At 35.6% G+C, this 19,599-nt stretch overlaps 2 protein-coding genes across 2 annotated transcripts in view; one reads left to right on the forward strand and one right to left on the reverse strand.

Annotated features, from left to right (window-relative positions):
- LOC148303710 (uncharacterized) overlaps nt 1-19,599 on the forward strand; it is a 110,195-nt gene that overhangs the window by 11,051 nt on the left and 79,545 nt on the right. The window contains exon 2 of the mRNA XM_088269526.1: nt 19,123-19,207. The gene's annotated coding sequence lies outside the window, so the exon portion shown is untranslated. The remainder of the gene's footprint in view (nt 1-19,122; nt 19,208-19,599) is intronic.
- Nucleotides 6,766-8,411, reverse strand: LOC148303711 (uncharacterized). The gene is made up of 2 exons (XM_088269518.1): nt 6,942-8,411; nt 6,766-6,852 (listed from the first exon to the last, which is right to left on the reverse strand). The coding sequence occupies exons 1-2, from the start codon at nt 8,409-8,411 to the stop codon at nt 6,766-6,768; spliced, it is 1,557 nt and encodes a 518-aa protein (XP_088125644.1).

The raw sequence follows: 19,599 nt of genomic DNA on the forward strand, positions 1-19,599 counted from the left end.
AGTTAAAAATATGGTGTTTTTGATAGGATATAGTACATTTTCTGGGCATTCAAAAAACATGCAAAACTGAAAATTGTTGTTTTTATACATATATATGACTTTGTTGAAAGGAGTGAGCGACATGTTGATTATTAAAAATAAAAATAAAAACGTTTGTGTAATACCACTTAATGAGTTTTATTTCATTACACACGACTAGTTTCGAAAAGAAACAGATGTTTTCATCTACATTTTCATCTTTTTGAGTTTTGCTTTTCACCAGTAGATGAAAACATCTGTTAATTTTGGAAACTAGTCATGTGTATTAAATAAAACTCATTAAGTGGTATTTTACAAATGTTTATTTATTTAAAAAAATATATAATGCATTATCGAAAGGCATTAAAAACTATATTTTCCAATTATTATGATTTTTTTCAACACAGGTATCATTTGACTAATTTAATTTTTTTTCTTATAATACCGTTTTTGCATTGAAAAAATAATTTTCGAAATACATATACGGTTTTGAAAAAAATGTAAGGTGTTTAAATTGAAAGAAAAGGACTTTGATTTTTTTTTTCAATAGGCATATATTATTAAAAAAATAGTGCTCGGAAAACACATCTGACGCGGTCGTTCGCATTCTGAATTTGAACATTTGAGATATCAGCTTTAAGCTGGATAAAATATAAATATATATATATATACTTAAGAGAAAATGTACCAAATTAAATTCCAATCAGTTTATGGAAAAAGTGACAATTACTTATTCGTCACACATGTATACACATATCGCTCACTCCTTTCAAGAACGTCATAAATCAAAAAACTTGATTTTCCAGGAGAACATTTTTAAAGTTTAAAAATATAATACAATGTATTAAAAATAAATATCAAGCCAGTGACTGAACTTTTTACTGTGCAACAGATCGTTTTAGGTAAAACCTGAAGGTTTTTTCTCCATTTCAAAAATATTAAGTATATTTAACAAAATGATTAAACAAAACCTTTTCTTGAAAATGTAAAAATAACACTTTTTGCCCTGAAGCGGGTAAATATAAAGTTAACAATATGCCGCTTTTGCTGGGATATTAAACATTTTCTGGGCAATCCGAAAGCACGCAAAATTGAAAATTGTCGATTTTTGATTTATGACGTTCTTGAAAGGAGTGAGCGATATGTGTATGTACAACTTTAATGCCTTCTTGTATGTACGTCGCATTGAGAAACGATACACGGCATAATAGCCGAGATGAAAGCAATCAGCACAGGTAGTTACAAAAAAATATACAAAAAATATGTAATTGTAATATTTTCATACGAATTGCATTCACCGGAAATTGTTCCTAATCAAAATTGGCATTGAGAGAAAAATAATAAAACAAAAATGAGGAAATGCTTTTACTTAAAAAAATGCAATATGCGGATTTTAATGCTTGTATTATAACATATGAATTGCAAAATACGCATAAATATTACAGTATTTTTAAACATTGTTGTGATTTAAAAAAATATTTAACATGTTATGTGATGAGCTGGTTTTGTTAGAATACATTACTTCCTGCATATTTCTTATATTATTTGTTATATAATTATTATATTTAGATTTCCGACTTTTGGGCACCCCCGTATTCTTCCCTCATCCAGTTTAAGGGTGTACTTTCAAATATACAATTCAGTGCGCAAGACGCAACACGTTCGGTTTGCGCATATTTTTTTTTTAGAATTTATTATGAATTAGATTTTTTGGAAGTGTATATATTTAAAAAATATTTTTAATCATTTTTTTTACTCCTTACCTTTCAAAACAAATATATTAATAGATGGCGAAGAAACACTGATATTTTTCAATACAAAAACGGTGTTTTAAGGCCTTACTCGCAAATATGGAATTTAGTAAACGACCGGCTGCGCGAGATGTCACACGTCTCTCCACGCCCATTTTTTAAGAATATATATCGGAATAAGTTTTTTTAGAATAAGTATATATTTTAAAAAATGTTTTATATTTAAAAAAATAACTCCTTACCTTTCAACAACTCTTCAATTTAACCTATGCATTTACTTAGAAGAAGTACTTAAACTTTCAATACAAAAACGGTGTTTCAATTTTATTTTTAACAATTGATTTAAATGTTGCCTGGGTTTTAAGAAAATTAAGTGGAGGGCTTTCGTTTATACCGCCTTAAAAGATCATATTTTCAGGTAAATCAACTACGTTTAGGACCCAAGTACCATAAACCCCAAAGCGAACGTATCTGCCATCGTAAAATAAAACATCGACATAAACAATGATAATTTATATCAGTACTATCGGGTGCAGATGATAAGAATAATGACAGCTTTGTAATAGTTATACATCCGGTTTTCTTGGGCGCCATTTTATAAATTTAACTTATTTTTCATTGTTAGATTCGGCAGTAACTTTGTGGTAAAATCTATCCATTTTTAATAAATGTTTTACTTAGTTAATACCACTTTTTCTTAAAATCTACTGTGACATGTGTTTCGATGCATTCCGCATCATACGGTGTTTGAAAATGATGCGGAATGCATCGAAATACGTGTCACAGTAGATTTTAAGAAATAGTGGTATTTAATAAGTAAAAAATTAATTAAACTTATTTTATTTGACTATCTTTGTTAGTTAGAGAAAAAGATCACTAAAACCAAAAAAAATATTAAAACGATATAATAAATTTCACACTGAGAGAAAGTTATATTATAAAGTGCTGTAAAAATAATAAAACTAATGGTTTCTTCTTCTTCCTGGCTCCATCCCAACTTATCGTCTTTGTAGACTGTTGGGGTCAGCTCTCATCGTCCTCAGGTTGTAGGTACTTCTGTCATGGACAACGTCACCTAGGCCATGCTTTCGAATCATGTTTTCTTTCTGCAGTATCCATAAATTCCTAGGGGGGGTTCAAATAAATATAAGTGATTTTTTCATTCTAATATTTGTTCAATATTACCCTGGACTAGTCCCTGAAACGCAGCAGTGATCACCTTGGCTTCACGTAAGTAGCGATCAAGATAACGCGCGTCAATACGAGGTAGTGCCCTATGTACCATTGGGTCTGGATAAGGGCTAGAAGAAAAATAGAAATAAAATATATTTTTATATGCAAAAATATATTTTTAAAATTTTATTCAAGTTTTACTTAGTAAATACCACTGTTTCTTAAAATCTTCAGTGACACGTGTTTCGATGCACTCCGCACCATTTTCAAACACCGTAAAACTTAAATGAAATAGATTTCTTAAAAATGGATAGATTTTACCACAACGTGACTGGCGAATTAATAATGTTTTTTTTATATTATTTTTTGACATCTCATCAAAGATGAAGAAGAATATGGAAGTCTGGGCATTTACGGGGCTTACGACCGTCATAGGCTGGTTTAAGTGATCACTTTACACACGTGTAACATTCACCAATTCTACCCATTATTGACAACCACACTACTCAAATTCTTGGAAGTTCTATATATATGAACCAATTTAGAAACCTTGTTCATGAATCACTAGAACTTCACTAGAGACATCTATTGGTGAGATTCTTTACATCTCACCAATAGATGTCTCTAGTGAAGTTCTAGTGATTCATGAACAAGGTTTCTAAATTGGTTCATATATATAGAACTTCCAAGAATTTGAGTAGTGTGGTTGTCAATAATGGGTAGAATTGGTGAATGTTACACGTGTGTAAAGTGATCACTTAAACCAGCCTATGACGGTCGTAAGCCCCGTAAATGCCCAGACTTCCATATTCTTCTTCATCTTTGATGAGATGTCAAAAAATAATATGAAAATAACTCCTGTAATTGGAGATAATCCAGATTTTGTGAACAAGTATTTGGACACACTCAAAATGTTGTAATGTTTTTTTTATTTCCCAAATATCGGACGATTATATATGTGTATTAAACAAATAAAAAAATGAGATATTGTTTACAACATTTTGAGTGTGTCTAAATATTTGTTCACAACATCTGGACTATCTCCTATTACATGAGATATTTTCATACAATTCATTGACATCTCATCAAAGATGAAGAAGAATATGAAAGTCTGGGCATTTACGGTAAATGCACAGACTTCCATATTCTTCTTTATCTTTGATGAGATGTCAAAAAATAATAAAAGATATTATTGATGATTTGGCATTTGCGTATGTGACCCAATTCCATACACAATATAACAGATTAAGAACGAAGTATAGTTGAGTCTGTGAGTATATATCTGTAATTCAATATTCTCAGCAGTTGTTGAAGAAGATATTTTAAGAGTTCAGACAGGTTGTAATGCGAGCCATGCTGCTATTAGATGACAAAGTCCTGACGAAATGAGATTATTTCTTAATGAAATAAAACTTATTTACATCCTTTCTCAATTTCGACGCCTATCTGATACGTTCTTGGAAGATCAGATTGTGCGTAATTTTATATTTTATTTCTAAGAAACAGCTATGGGTTCACCGACACAACGTTCAGAATTCACGGCAGTAAATCAAAACCCGTGAATCACATTGGTCTTGCAAGTGTAGCTCCGGTTTTGCGAGATTATTACAAGCTTATAACTCCTGTTATCCTGGTAAGATTATCTAAAATATTGTATTATTTTTTTACATCTCAACATAGATAAATAAAAAAATAACTCCTACCCAATTGGAGACAATCCAGATTTGTTAACAAGTATTTGGACGCTTTCAAATAGTTTTAAACATTGTTTTAAAAAATTAAACATGATTTGTTCGGAGAACTACTAATGTTCTCATCAACAAGTGAAAATATAAACTTATTGCTAACACGACTAGTTTAGAGAACATCTGTAGTTCTCGAAACCAGCTGTTACATTAATAAACTGAAAAGTGGTCTAACACAAGTGTTTTGTTTTGACATTTAAATTATCTAAATGACGTACAATTAAGCAGTTCGCATTCAAGGTTTTAGTATTTTCAATTGCACTTTCTTTCGGATATTAGATTTCATAATAATTGATATTCAAGTGTGTTCGGGGGCGCACTCGTGACCTCCATGTATTTATCAAGTCAGTAAGCGATTGCCATGGTGAAATGATAAAATTACCGCCCAGGTAACCTTGATCCAAATGAGCAAAAAACTAGTTTCAAAACAATTCAAATAAATTCCCAATAACGTGATTCATAAGTGCGTGTGTCATACGTTTATTGCTGATCGCAAACGCATAAGGTTGCGTCTATTATTACAAATTATTCTTCACATTGTTCATTTAATAACCATATCCGCTCCCTAGGTGGAGCATATGGAGTCCACAAACTGTCTCCAGGCTTTTCTGTCGGCTGCCAGCTCCCTTGCATCCTCCCAAGTCAGATCCGCGTCGCGAAGTTCTGACGAGAACTGCCGACGAATTGTCAGCAATGGTCGTCCTGGGCGGCGCGAACCTGATGCCTTGTAAAAGAGGCAAGCTTGATTAAGGCTCTCAGGAGGCATGCGGAGTACGTGGCCAAGCCAACTGAATCGCCTTTTTTTGACGACAGTTGTGACCAGGATTTGCTGCGTCCTACGCCTTATCTCTTCATTCCTCACAAAGTCAAACCACCGCACGCCTAAGATTCTCCGCAAACACCTGTTCTCAAAGCTTAGTACACGGCTGCTTTGGGCCCTTGTAAGGTGCCATGTTTCACAGCCGTATAAGAGAACAGGAGCAATGCAGGCATTGTATAGGCGGCATTTGGTTTTCACCGAGTATAAATCCGATCTCCAGACAGCCTTCATACTGTTGAATGCGGACCCAGCGAGTCCTAATCGCACTCCCAGTTCCTTTTGAAGGCTGCCATTTTCAGTCGCGTACACTCCCAAGTACTTGAAACTCTCGACCCTTTCGATGCGCTGGTTACTCAACGTCAAGGGTTGTTGGGCATCTAGGCATGAGCTGTTGCACAACACATGGGTTTTTGCAACATTTATTGTAAGCCCCATGTGCGTAGAGTACCTATTTACCCTGTCGACGATCAATTGAAGACCCTCGACGGAGTCATCAATTAAAACAGCATCATCTGCGTACTCTAGGTCGCAGAGTTTCCGGGAGGGGGAGATGGATATACCTCGGTCAGATGGTAATGACTTTCGAAGAATGAAATCCATGAGGATGATGAAGAGAAACGGTGCAAGGACGCAGCCTTGTCTGACTCCGGTAGAGACCCCAAACCAATCCGTGACAACATCGTCAACTCTCATTCGACATTCACTATTGAGGTGAAGGGACTTAATTAGCTCCACTAATTTCGCAGGCACCCCATAAGCTTCCAGTACTTTCCAGAGTGTGGGCCTGTGCGGACTATCAAACGCTTTCTCATAGTCTACAAAACACATCGCCAGAGAACTGTTAAATTCCTGGCTCTGCTGTAGAATGTGGCGAATATTATGGATTTGATCCGCACAGGACCTGCCAGGCAGAAACCCTGCCTGGTTTTCTCTGAGCACCTGCATAATGGGGGCTCGGATTCTCTGCAAGATTACGTGGGCAAGCACCTTCCCAGGTACGCTGAGTAGCGTAATGCCGCGGTAGTTGTCACAGTTGAGTGGATCACCCTTCTTATGTAACACGGTAATCTCCCCATTTACCCAGTCTCTAGGGCATCGCTCTTCTTCCCACACACTGGACATTAATTGGTGTAAAGGGCCAATAATGCCAGTAACGCTGCATTTCAAGAATTCCGGGTGGATACCATCAACACCAGGGGCAGTCCCATTTTTCAATTTCGACACGGCAGCTATAATTTCTGCCTGTGTCGGTGGACCATCAGGTATGGCGACCGCCCGCGGAATGCTTGACGCAGCCTCCGTGGGAATATCGAGGATGATTGGAGGAGGAGGGCGATTCAAGACCCTGTGGAAATGATCACGCCATATTTCCTTTACACGATCCGCGTCAGATTCGGTAACTCCATTTGAGTTTTTCACAGCTCCAGGGGTTACCGAATTCTTTCCGCAGATCTTCCTTGTTATTTGGAATAATTTCCGCGTGTCATTTCCTTGGGCAGCATGTTCCGCCGTTACAATAAGAGAATCGAGATGACGGCGCTTATCGAGTCTGCATGATCGTTTGACTATACGATCTTGGCGCCTGTAGTCATCTCTGAGGGTGTCCAGTTGGTAGGGGTCACTTTCACTGTCCCTCAGTGCTTTTAAGTGAGCGCGCTCAGCCATCTTTCCCCAGGTCTCATCTGACATCCAATGGGGTCTTTCTCCTATCCTGGGGCCAAGAACCTCATTGGCGGAAGAGTTGAGAGCCGATTTGAGACTAGCCCACTGTGCCTCAATCGAGTCAACATTAATGGGCTGAGGATCGGTGTCTTGCTGGACACGTTGTCCGACCGTTTCCTCGAATCTCAATCTTATTTCGGCACTCTTCAACTTGTCTAAGTTGATTCTCTTCCGCCGAGGACATCTCGGCAGACGTTTGAGCTGCAGACAGATTCTTCCGACGAGTAACTCGTGATCACTATGAATGTCGGCCCCTCTGTAGGACCTGACATCGAGGAGCTCTCGCCGGTTAGCACGTCCATAGAGGATGTGATCTATCTGCGCTCTTGTTCGTCCATCAGGGGAGGTCCAGGTGTACTTATGGATGGACTTATGGGGAAATAGCGTACCGCCAATGACAAGGTCGTTAATACTAGCGAACTCGACCAGTCTTTCTCCATTGCCATTGGCTTGCCCATAGCCGTGCCTTCCCATCACCGTTGGGGCAAGTGATGGGTCTGTTCCGACTCTCGCGTTAAAATCTCCCAATACTACCACGCGGGTTCTTCTTGGGAGAGAGGCGATGACCGCATGGAGAGAGTCGTAGAAGGCATCTTTTGTTTGGGCATCTGCAATTTCGGTAGGCGCGTAGCACTGTAGGACAGTGACAGAACTATCGGCCGTTTGGAGGGTGACGCGTATAAGCCTTTCAGAAATTGGTTCCCAACTAAGCAAGCACTTTGCTGCTCTTTCTGATAGGAGAATTGCCACCCCTTGACGGTGATATCGTTCTTGGCCGGAGTGCAGACACATGTGACTATCCAACAACCTCTTTCCAGATCCTTTCCATCGCGACTCGCTCAGTCCTAGGATATCTAACTTGTAGTCATCCATGATACGAGTCGCGTGAATATCTTTTCCGCGGACCTGCATTGTCCGCACATTGTACGTTCCAATGCGGAAAGATGAATTGTTGGATAGGAGCCGTTTAGTGAGCGCAGTCCTAATACCACAGCCGGGTCGGGGGGTGCCAGAGAAGCCGGTGTCCGAGGCATTTCGTGGACTTATCGTAATCAAAGTGTTTAGGGAGGCAGAGTGATTGGCCCTGCGCTCCCGAGGCCTGAGGTCCGAGGACCCCTCAACAGGTCGACTCAACCTTGTTTCCCGCTTTGTCTGGCCTCTCTTCACCAACCTGCTTGGCATGGGAGACCCTTCTGGTAGTTAGACTACCGCCATAGCCTGGTGAATCACTGAGGCACGCAAACCCCCTCACCGCGACAAGGTGGGGATCAAGAGGGGGAAACATTGTTCATACTGAAACAAAATCCCTGAATTCATTCTTGTGGGTTACAATCTTTGTGGTGATTATTTATAGATTTGCCGTTTAATTTGTAGAACTTCATTTTAATTTATATATAAAATGCTGACACATTAAGAACAGGAATGGTATTTCTACCCGTTCGGTCGATTGATGCTTAAGGACGGGAAGGGTATTTTTACCCCCTGAGCCGGCCTCGTTTCAAAGTAAGAAAATAAGGAATTATTCAATGTTTTTATATTAATATTGTGTACCAATCTCTTTGTAAAGGTGTTAACTATATGTGAATAATTCAAATTCCATCACCAGCGGTCCGCAGGCGTAAAAAACACCTATCCTTAGTTTGTTGAAATCAAACACTGATTTTTAGAGTCTACTAAAATGCATTTCTATTATTTTAAAAGAAATTGACAATTGTTTCGCCTTGATATGACATTTTCAAAGTAATGTGAAGATTAAATGGACTAAGGGTCCTTATATAGCCATTCAATTCTAGGTACTTAATGGTTATAACATGTGCAGTAATACTTATGGGAGAAAACAAAAGTTGAGGATAAGGCCAAGTGTTAAGTGGATAATTGGGCGTAGAGTATACTTCTTTTTATTTTCGGGGAAAGGAAGAATCTATTGACATGGCATTGTGAAACAATTAATGATTTTATAGCTTTAAAAAATGTTGGTTATTTTATAAAAATTAACCAGCTGCCTGACATATATAAAATAAACCCATTCGAGGATCCAAAATAAGTGATCTGAGAAGGTACTTTATGGAAAGATATATATGTAGTGATTAGTCATATTTTCTTGTTATGTTTTTACCATATGTTTTTTTATATTTTCTCATTTGTTATATTTTCAATTTTTTTATATTTTCTCATTTGTTTATTTTAAATATGCTTCTTACCTTGTGTTTTGTAATTTATTTCTTTTAAATATGCTTCTTGTGCCTATTTATTATACCTGTTTATTGTTTTTATATTTTGCCATGTATTAGTATTAGTTTTGGTTATTTAAAAAAATTATCTTTTTTGTTGCTTTATTATTTGTGTTCCAGTCTTGTTAACATTAATCTTATGTCCCAAAATGAGAAATAGAAATTACTCATCGGGAATATTATATGCATATATGATTTATGTATGTAATATGTTTTGAAATAAATAAATAAATAATAGACTAGTGTTATTTGACTCCAATACATGACATGAGTATTATCAAGGACTTATAGAAGCACAAATGCATTTATAGCTTTACCAGACCTTTGGTTTGTTCCTTTCGTGGTCAGTCTCCACTCGTATCTTCATCTCGGCGTACCAGCTACAGCGCATGTCGGAGATAATTTGGACCATGTAGGTTTTTTTTAGATGGGAAATTTACCTTGCTTGTATGTACAAGGTTTATAGATCATTTAGTGGATTTTTGTTTCTTCTAGCTAATTAAATATGTCTATTTTAATCTGTGTTGGGAACAGGAGGGATAATCTAGTGTGGGCCAAACAAGAACTTCTCAGCATTTGCTCATTGCTGGTAGGGAACCACGTTGCACTCCTCAGGAGAAGGCGGACTGTTGACTGTCATCAGCAGACCTTCCGTTCCACTAGAAGAGTGTTCGGCATTTTGTGTCCTACTTTGGTTTATGTATGATACTACCTCTCGTGACAGTTCCTTATGAACTATCACGGATCCGATGTCGGATAGGTCCTCACCCAGGCTCCTGCAACGCGCCCCCAGCTGTTGTCTTTGAAAGCTGAAAAGGGGGCAAAGCATCAACAGGTGAGGGACATCTTGAGGTGTCTCATCATCACACGTACAGCTGTCGATCTCGGAGATCTTGAAACGATGTAGGTAGCTCATGAACCCACCGTGACTCGTGAAGATTTAGGATTTTAGTAAGGACCATGTAGGTTAAGCGAGGTCATCCTCTGTAGCTTGTGCCTTCGCAAATGCTTTCCGCAATCGTAAAGAGCAGGCCAAGTGTCTCGTTTTATGGCCTATATCAATATCCATTTTACTTACTGTTTTGCTACTTTATTTAGTAAGTATCTAGACTCCTCAGCCCTGCTTAATACCTCGTAGTAACTTACATATTCATATATTTTTTTGAAGATAAAAGTGCGTCGTATAGTCTAAAAACACGATTAGTTTTTTTCTTATCTTCCATGAATCTAAAGATATAGGTTTGGGACGCATGACTCATCCACGGGAAGCTATAACAATACTTTATTACGTCCACCGTATCCCCTTTGTCCAGTAGTGTATGTGTAATCCCATATGCATCTGTGGATGTGTTAGTCATTAAATCTCCCTGTATTCCGTGTGCATCCTCTAACAGGACCGTACTCGCACCAACGTCGTTATTTCAAAATGAATTTAATGTAATAATAAAAAAATGAAAATTATTAATTCTGGTATTTCTCATGTGTGTGATTATAATCCAGGATTCGGACCTCACATACTTAAAAGCTTCTTTTCATCTCATTAATAGATGTCTCTAGTGAAGTTCTAGTGATTCAAGAATAATGTTTCAAAATTGGTTCAAATATAGAGATCTCTTAAGAATTTGAATAGTGTGGTTGTCAATAATGGGTAGAATAGGTGAATGTCACACATGTGTATCACTTTACACCTATTCTATATATATTTTGCATACTAAAAGCATTAGTTTGTGGTACGGTAATATAACACTCTCCTTATCATTGATCGTTCACTTTGTGTAATACCACTTATAAACACTTGGAAACATTATTCTTAAATCACTAGAACTTCACTAGAGACATCTATTGGTCAGATAAAAAGAAGCTTTTTATTGAATAGAAACTCTTATGTTAGTATGTGAGGTCCGAATCCTGGATCATAATCACATACATGAGAAACGCCAGAAAACAAAATTTTCGTTTTTATTATTATAGCTTATAATTTGACCACTTACATTTTCTTTACAACATTTTGAGTGTGTCCAAATACTTATTCACAAATCTGGATGATCTCCAATTAAAGGAGTTATGTTAAAATCATATCTAATGGAACCATCTTTAAAATTGACATCTTATCCATAATTTAGTTCCGATATTATCATAATATTAATATAGTTCACCCCCCTATAACGCTGAGATAAGTACCACGTTATCGGAGAGAACGTTCTGGTAAATGTTTTGAAATTATAATTTATTTTAATAATGACTCATTACGGTCATTTACGCTGGTTCCTTATAACGTTCTCTCCGATAACGCGGTACCTATCTCAACAATATCAAAAAAGTTATAGTTAATAGTTAAAAAATACCAATATACTACAAATTATATATTTTTTTTACTACAAAATTTTTCTTCCTACCCCATTCACTCCTGTATAATAAAGACTTCTTATAATAGACCCTTCTTACCTCGGCAATACCTTTGAAGAAGAATCTCAGCCGAATCGTTTTTTTTAAAACTTCTATTTACTTTTTCATTCACTCACAACAGGTTGAGGAATGTTAAAGGAATGTGACGTCACATTCAATCCTTCGTACTTCTATAACACAATAGGAATATTGAAATTATAGTTTTTTTTTAATATCTTATCAAAGATGAAGAAGGATATGGAAGTCTGGGCATTTACGGGGCTGACGACCGTCATAGGCTGGATTAAGTGATCACTTTACACACGTGTAACATTCATCAATTCTACCCATTATTGAAAACCACACTAGTCAAATTCTTAGAAGTTCTATATATATGAACCAATTTAGAAACCTTGTTCTTGAATAACTAGAACTTCACTAGAGACATCTATTGGTGAGATGAAAAGAAGCTTTTTATTGAGCAGAAACTCTTTTATAAGTATGTCAGGTCGGAATCCTGGATTGTAATCAAACACATGAGAAACGCCAGAAAATATTATTTTCATTTTTATTATTTAAGCTTATAATCTGACCAGATAATTTGTGAACAAGTATTTGGACACACTGAAAATGTTGTAAAGAAATTATAGGATATTATCACTCGGGAGGTATATCGAATTTCAAATATTTTACAAGACCAAGTATGTTTCAAGTTTTCCTCGGCTTTCCTCTGCTTCTTTTTCCTACAAAAAGACCAAGGAAAACTCGGCACGATCAGGTTTATCAAATACTTGAAAGCGGCCGGGTCAGGGTCGAGAAATAATCGGCGGGTATGTATGAGGCAATGCATGAATGTGGAAGAGGCGAAGAATGTTCGCAAAGACAGGGTGGTACTGCGTTCTATTCTCTCTGCCTACCCCTGCGTGGAGGAGGCGTGATGGGTAGTTAGTTAGTTAGTTTAGTTACTATATATATTTCAGACACTTGAAAGTGGTCAGGAGAAAGATCGGCTTCTATTAATGAGGAGATGTATGAATGTGGTAGAGGCGAAGATTGTGTGTAAAGACATATTGGTTAGTTAATAAGTTAATTAAGAATAATTTCACTAGTATTGACCATCATTTTATGTACTTGTTTTCTACTTCAAAAGTAATTACGTGTTTCGATAGTTGTTACACTGATAATAATCGAATCTTTCGAGTGTAATTACATATTACATGATGCGGTGTCATTACCAAAGTAATAATTAACACCAATCATATACTTATTACAGTATTTTTGTTCTATTCTCTTTAGAGAGACAAGCACTTAATCCAGATTTGTGAACAAATAATTGGACACACTCAAAATGTTGTAAATAAATTAACTGGTAAAATTATATGACTAAATTAAAATTAAAAATGATTTTTTCTAGCGTTTCTCAAGTATTTGAATATAATCCAGGATTGGGACCTCACACACAGATTAAATAGTCTCTGCTTAGTAAAAGCTTTCCTCATCCCACCATAGATGTTTTTAGTTAACTCTCGCATACTGTGTAGTGTGGTTGTCAATCATGGGTAGAATTGGTGAATGTTACACGTGTGTAAAGTGATCACTTCAATAATCCAGATTAGTGAACGAGTATTTGGACACACTCAAAATGTATAATATATACATTCTGACTCAGCTAACACTTATTTATTCTTTATAATATTTTTTGACATCTCAACATAGATGAAGAAGAATATGGAAGTCTGAGCATTTACGGGGCTTACGACCGTCATAGGGTGGTTTAAGTGTACACTTGACACACGTGTAACATTCACCAATTCTACCCATGATTGAACACCACACTACTCAAATTCTTGGATCATCTATACATATTGTAAATAATATAAGAAAAATAACTCCTATTGGAGATAATCCAGATTTGTAAAGAAGTATTTGGATACGCTCAAAATGTTAAATTTTTCACTCAATGTCAGCCATGGTATTCATAGTCAGATAATATTGATAAAATTCGATTATGGCCGGACGACTGTGAATATGCGATGACGGCATTGTCACGATATCATGCACCATGCGTGAGCGAGCAAAAAAGGGCCTAATGACCGACTACCTAAGGCTGTTTTTTTATTGCTCTTTAGGAGTCGTGGGATACGATTTGGTTCCCAAAGGAATTTTGTGAGTGTAATCAATCATGCCATTTTATAATAGTTTTTTTTCCTCCTTTTAAACACTATTCATTCGCGTATTCAAAATTGCTTATAAAATTTGACTTCTATCAAGTCTATACAAAAAATAATAATACCCATTTGCGTATTATTCGTAAGAAGTGCAAGATTTTCCAAGTTTCATATAAAAAGATGATCGAAAAAAAATATATGACGCGGTGAATTCGCTCACTCCTTTCAAGAACGTCATAAATCAAAAAAGTTGAGTTTTCAGGAGAACGTTTTTAAAGTTAATAAATATAATACAATTTATTAAAAGTGAATATAAAGCCACTTATTAAACTTTTTACTGTGCAACAGATCTTTTTAGGTTAAACCTGAAGATTTTTTCTCCATTTGAAAAATAAGTATTTTACTTAAAAAAAATAATAAAACAATACCTTTTCTTCAAAATGCAAAAACAACACTTTCTGCCCTGTAGCGGGTAAATATTAAGTTAAAAATATGCCGGTTTTGGTGGGATATAGTACATTTTCTGGGCATTCCGAAAACATGCACAAATGAAAATTGACGATTTTTGATTTATGACGTTCTTGAAAGGAGTGAGCGAATTGTGTAATTTTCTTTGAATTACGATTTATTCTGTTATGCGACCATTCCAGATATTTTACGTCATCATGTGATGGTATGTTTATAAAAAACTACATTTTCCCGAATATAACGTGTAACGGTTATAACGAGCAAATTCAGTCGGTCCCGTCATCCTCGTTATAATCGAGTTCAACAGTATTAAGAATATCATTAATATTTATAGAATTTACTTTGTGGTTAATCATTTTTACTTTTTTTTAACGAAAATGTAAGTAATGTTTCTTAATATAAATACTTACCGAGATTTTTCTTCTACCGGTTTAGAGACGTACCCGTCTCTTCGTCAGGACTATCACGACACTAGTATGCAAATAATACTACTCATCACCACCAAAGCACTATTCACACAATTATAACTACGTAAAACGTTAATCACATGCGTTTTTGGTCGACCCGAGGACCAATATGCCGATGTCTGAAATACAAATAATATATTAGACCGGTTTTTTACCTTTGTATCCTCTCCTTATCGTGTTAAAATCATCGTATTATTAGTTTAATTATGGGCGCTCAACATGTGTCAAAAACCGATAGCGAACGCAGTCGCCGTTCGTTATGTTTAACGATTTTTTCCATGATAATTGATTTCTACACCTACTACTATTACATACCCTTATCCGCACCCAATGGTGCATAGGGCACTGCATCAAATTGGTTCAATGTTTATTCGATAATTTTTTTTTATGAAAGCTATCCTGCGCTTTAGGTACCCGTCCGAGGTAACCTTTCCCGGGTCCGACATAGATTTGGAATAAAAATGCTCCTGGGAGTCTGCCTCGCGATGATTTTTTTCGCTCAAAAAATATTGTAAGTTTTCAAGGCAAAGTACTATTAAATTTTAATTGTTGTGTAATTAAACCACATCGCAATAACTCACAAAAAATATTATATTTTTCGCAAATAATTTTTCACATATAATATAATATATTCTAAGACGGGTAAATGTTAGTTACACGAGTATATGAAAAAGTGAACAACCCTTTGATTACAAAATCATCTCGCACCTTTTGTGCATGTCCTGACGTAGAGTGTTTCATCCAGAAGTATTGTTATGAATCGCAACAAAATAAAGGAGATGTTTGTGTAATATTTGCTGGATGACCGGTTCGTGCTTGGTTGCCTCGAGTTTAGTAAACTGTAACGGGCAGTTTCGCCTTTGAAATTGCGCCGTGTCACGGGCAGTCGGTAGTTAAATGGAAAACGCGGTGACGAGGTTTCGGAGGCAGTGCTGGATTTGCGTAGCGAGCGTTTTTGCCAAGTATTTTCAGTCATAAATTACATGAAACTTATAGTATATTTAAACAAAAAGATTTAATTCACTCACAAGTAGGTATAGGCTATAAAACTTATATAGTTGAAGCCTAAGTACGGCCATTATAAGCGGTGTTGCATGAGTCGTAGCTAGATTTTTAAATGACTTGGACGTTAGGTCATTCAAAATATATTGTTATAACTTAAAACAAAGGATATAAGACGAGATAAGACAGAAGCAAAAAAAAAACATTAAAAATTAACTCACATTAAGGAAAATGTAATAACTATTCAGTCTACATTAATTAAATAATTTATATTTTTTTTAAAAAGAGAAATATTTGTGTTTTTATTATTTACACAAATATTTCAATTTCATGCAATTTCTGTGAGCCTAAGCGGCTCATTATTAGAAAAAGGTATCAAATTGTGGTATTAAAATTTGGACGGCAAAAATTATTGTTACTTTCAATGTAACTATCTAACCGTCCTAGCGGCCAGACTATGGAATGAATCATGTATCTCTCCTTGTAAAAAATGCACCTTCTCTGATAACTTTTAAGAAAGGTCTAAGACATTACTATCTATCATTAGAATCCTGTCAATCAAACCTTATCCCTTAGCTTTTCCCTCTACCTCCTTCCCTAAACTCCCTTTTTCCTTTGCCTTCCTTACTCTCATCAATTTGTAATTTTCATATAATTTTCTTTCCTTTTAAATACCGTATAATGGGGCTACTTGTACTTTGATGTGTTACTTGAGCCCAGTACAAAAAAATATCTGTATTTGGTCTACAATAATGAACGCATATGTGCCACCTGTCAGGGAAACAATGAATCATGTCGATACGTTCATTATTGTAGACCAAATACAGATCTGAAATTTTTTTGTACTGGGCTCAAGTAACACATCAATATTCAAGCCCCGTTCTACGGTATATTTAACAAAATATAAAGCAGTTGCTTGATAAATTGATACAACAGTAATTTGTAATTTATGTTTTTTTTAATGTTCGAGAACTATTGCAAACAGCAATATAAGGTATCATACGTTTTGACCGATATAAATAGTCTGTTTTTGGTCGGTTGGAAGATATTGCTGTTTGACAATAAGCCCGCTAATATACATATTTATTTTCTGTCCATGAAATGTAAATTAATATAAATAAACTTTGATATGAGGGCTATTGGATTACCCCACCTTAATCCGACACTGTACGGCGGTCATGGTTTTGACTCTATATTGTTGTCTTGCATCGAACTGCTGGAGTGGCCGCGCCGAATTGGGAATAATAAAATATTATGTATTTTAGCGTCTGCAGGTTATACGTTCGTCTTCTCTGCGTGGCGGACTGAGACGATTGTTTCTGCTCTAATTTACCTCGTGAAGGTCACATTAAATTTTACCCAAAGCGTGCAAAAGGGCAATGTTATATAATGTCCTTTGTAATTGCTTAACTAATTGCGCTGTAATCTGTTTTAATATTACGTATAACGTATGACGAATGTAACAAATATGAAAAGAAGTGGGATGAACGCGTGTTACATGCCAATTAATGCCGAGAAATATGTTTCCGTACATGAAATTGATATTTTATTTACTGATTTGGCGTTTGATTTGTAGAACTCCATTTTAATTTATGTATTATTTTAAATCAAACACAGATTTTTTTGAGTATACTAAGTTGTATTTTATTAACAAAAACAAATAAAAAAATTATATTGTGACAATTGTTTCGCCTTGTTAGGGCATTTTTGATAATAACCTAACAAGGCGAAACAATTGTCACAATATGAATTTTTATGTGTTTTTGTTAATAAAATACAACTTAGTAGACTCAAAAAAATCTGTTTGATTTAAAATTAATACATAAATTGATATTTTATTTTATATTTTACTAAGCCTTCACTCGTTTACGAGTGATTTTCGTTCCAACAATCAAAATACATTATAATTTCAATTAATAAAGGATATAAGAGGAGACAGAGATAGTAGAAAAAAAAGACAACAGTTATGATGATATAAGAATGTTGCACGTGTGTAAAGTGATCACTTAAACCAGCCTATGACAGTCGTCAGCCCCGTAAATGCCCAGACTTCCATATTCTTCTTCATCTTTGATGAGATGTCAAAAAATAATATGTAAGGATTGTTTTAGCGTAACAAAAAAACGCGCTAAGAGTGTCAGAAATGAAGAATCTAAGGAGCACATCTGCCAAGAGTTTACGAGATAAAATAGGGAACATCAGGATTAGAGGAACATGCGAGATCAAAGATGTCGTTAGGTGGGGAAGGCAATGAAGAAGAATGTGAGGAGAATGGAACCATCCAGACTTCTCACATTGCACTGCAAGGCAGACTCTTGGGCAGACCACCAAAGAGATGGATTTTTTTTATTGTTTCGGCATTAACTTTGTGGTAAGACATGTTACAATGATTAAAGAAAACACTTGTTTTTTACCACTTGAGTTTTATTATAGACTAAATGTTTCAGAAGTTAAACTTCCATCATTCAGGTCTGTATAATAACAAATACAATAATAATATTTAATAATAAAACCCTTATCTGCACCCCAATGGTGCATAGAGCACTGCGTCATATAAACGCAGTGTTATCTTGATCGTTTACACATGAAGGAAAGGTGATCAGCCCTCCGCTTCAGGTACCAGTCCAGGGTAATATTGAATAAATATGACAGTGAAAAAATCACTTAAATTTATTTTACCCCCCTTGGGAATCGAACCCGGGACCTCCAGAACGGTAGCCGAGCGTGCTGACCATTACACTACGGAGGCGGACATACAATAATAATAAATAATATTACTATACAGACCTGAATGATGGAAGTTTAACTTCTGAAACATGTAGTCTATAATAAAACTCAAGTGGTAAAAAACAAGTGTTTTCTTTAATCATTGTGAGATGGATTTACACCTGGGAATCGACATCGCAGGAGGCTAATCACTCTTAAAAACAGATCACAAGGCCTACACCAAGAAAAAGGAAAAGAAAAAGAAGTTTAATCGTAAAATCGTTTTTCTGCTTATGGAATCGATCCAAACATCTTTCTACCTATCTGCGCATTGTCTATGGTCGACTATAACAGTCGACCATGCGATAGATTCCACCGCATGTGGCAACATGCAAGGTTTAAGTTATTAAACACTGAAGATACTTGTTCAAAGGGTAGTATTTGATTTTTTTCTTCTTTTTTACAGGAATAAGTGGTATATAACGAAGGTCCATAGGTCCGAAGCAGGACTTACGGACTCGAGCTGGATTACCTCAGCACAGAGGAATAATGTAAGTTTTTAATTTTATTTTATAAAGTAAAAATATCGTTAAAGAAAAACATTTGTTTTTTACCAATTGAGTTAATTTTATAATCACGACTAGTTTCGCAAGCTATGAGTATATATATTTAGACCTAAAGATGGAAGCATAGATTCCGAAACTAGTCGTTATAATAAAATAAACTCAAGTGGTACAAAACATGTGTTTTTCTTTTACAATTTCATCGTGTCTTGCCACAAAGTAAATGCCGAAACAATAAATAAAATACTAAAAATATTACAGTTCAATTTATTTTCAAAGTCGACATTTCTACTTATAACATATATTAGTATTTACAACATTTTGAGTGTGTCCAAATACTTGTTCACAAAATCTGGATTATCTCCAATTGCAGGAGTTAT

Source organism: Brachycentrus maculatus, unplaced genomic scaffold (genome assembly GCF_059751285.1).
Source record: "Brachycentrus maculatus isolate JH-2025_06_01 unplaced genomic scaffold, ASM5975128v1 h1tg000354l, whole genome shotgun sequence".
Taxonomy (NCBI): Eukaryota; Metazoa; Arthropoda; class Insecta; order Trichoptera; family Brachycentridae; genus Brachycentrus; species Brachycentrus maculatus.

Bases quoted from the DNA above. Each gene is read 5' to 3' on its own strand.
- LOC148303711 (XM_088269518.1), bottom strand. From the start codon at position 8,411: ATGCCAAGCAGGTTGGTGAAGAGAGGCCAGACAAAGCGGGAAACAAGG. The intron at 6,853-6,941 runs GTAACCCCTGGA...TCATTTCCACAG, and splicing joins AGATCTGCGGAAAGAATTCG to GGTCTTGAATCGCCCTCCTC.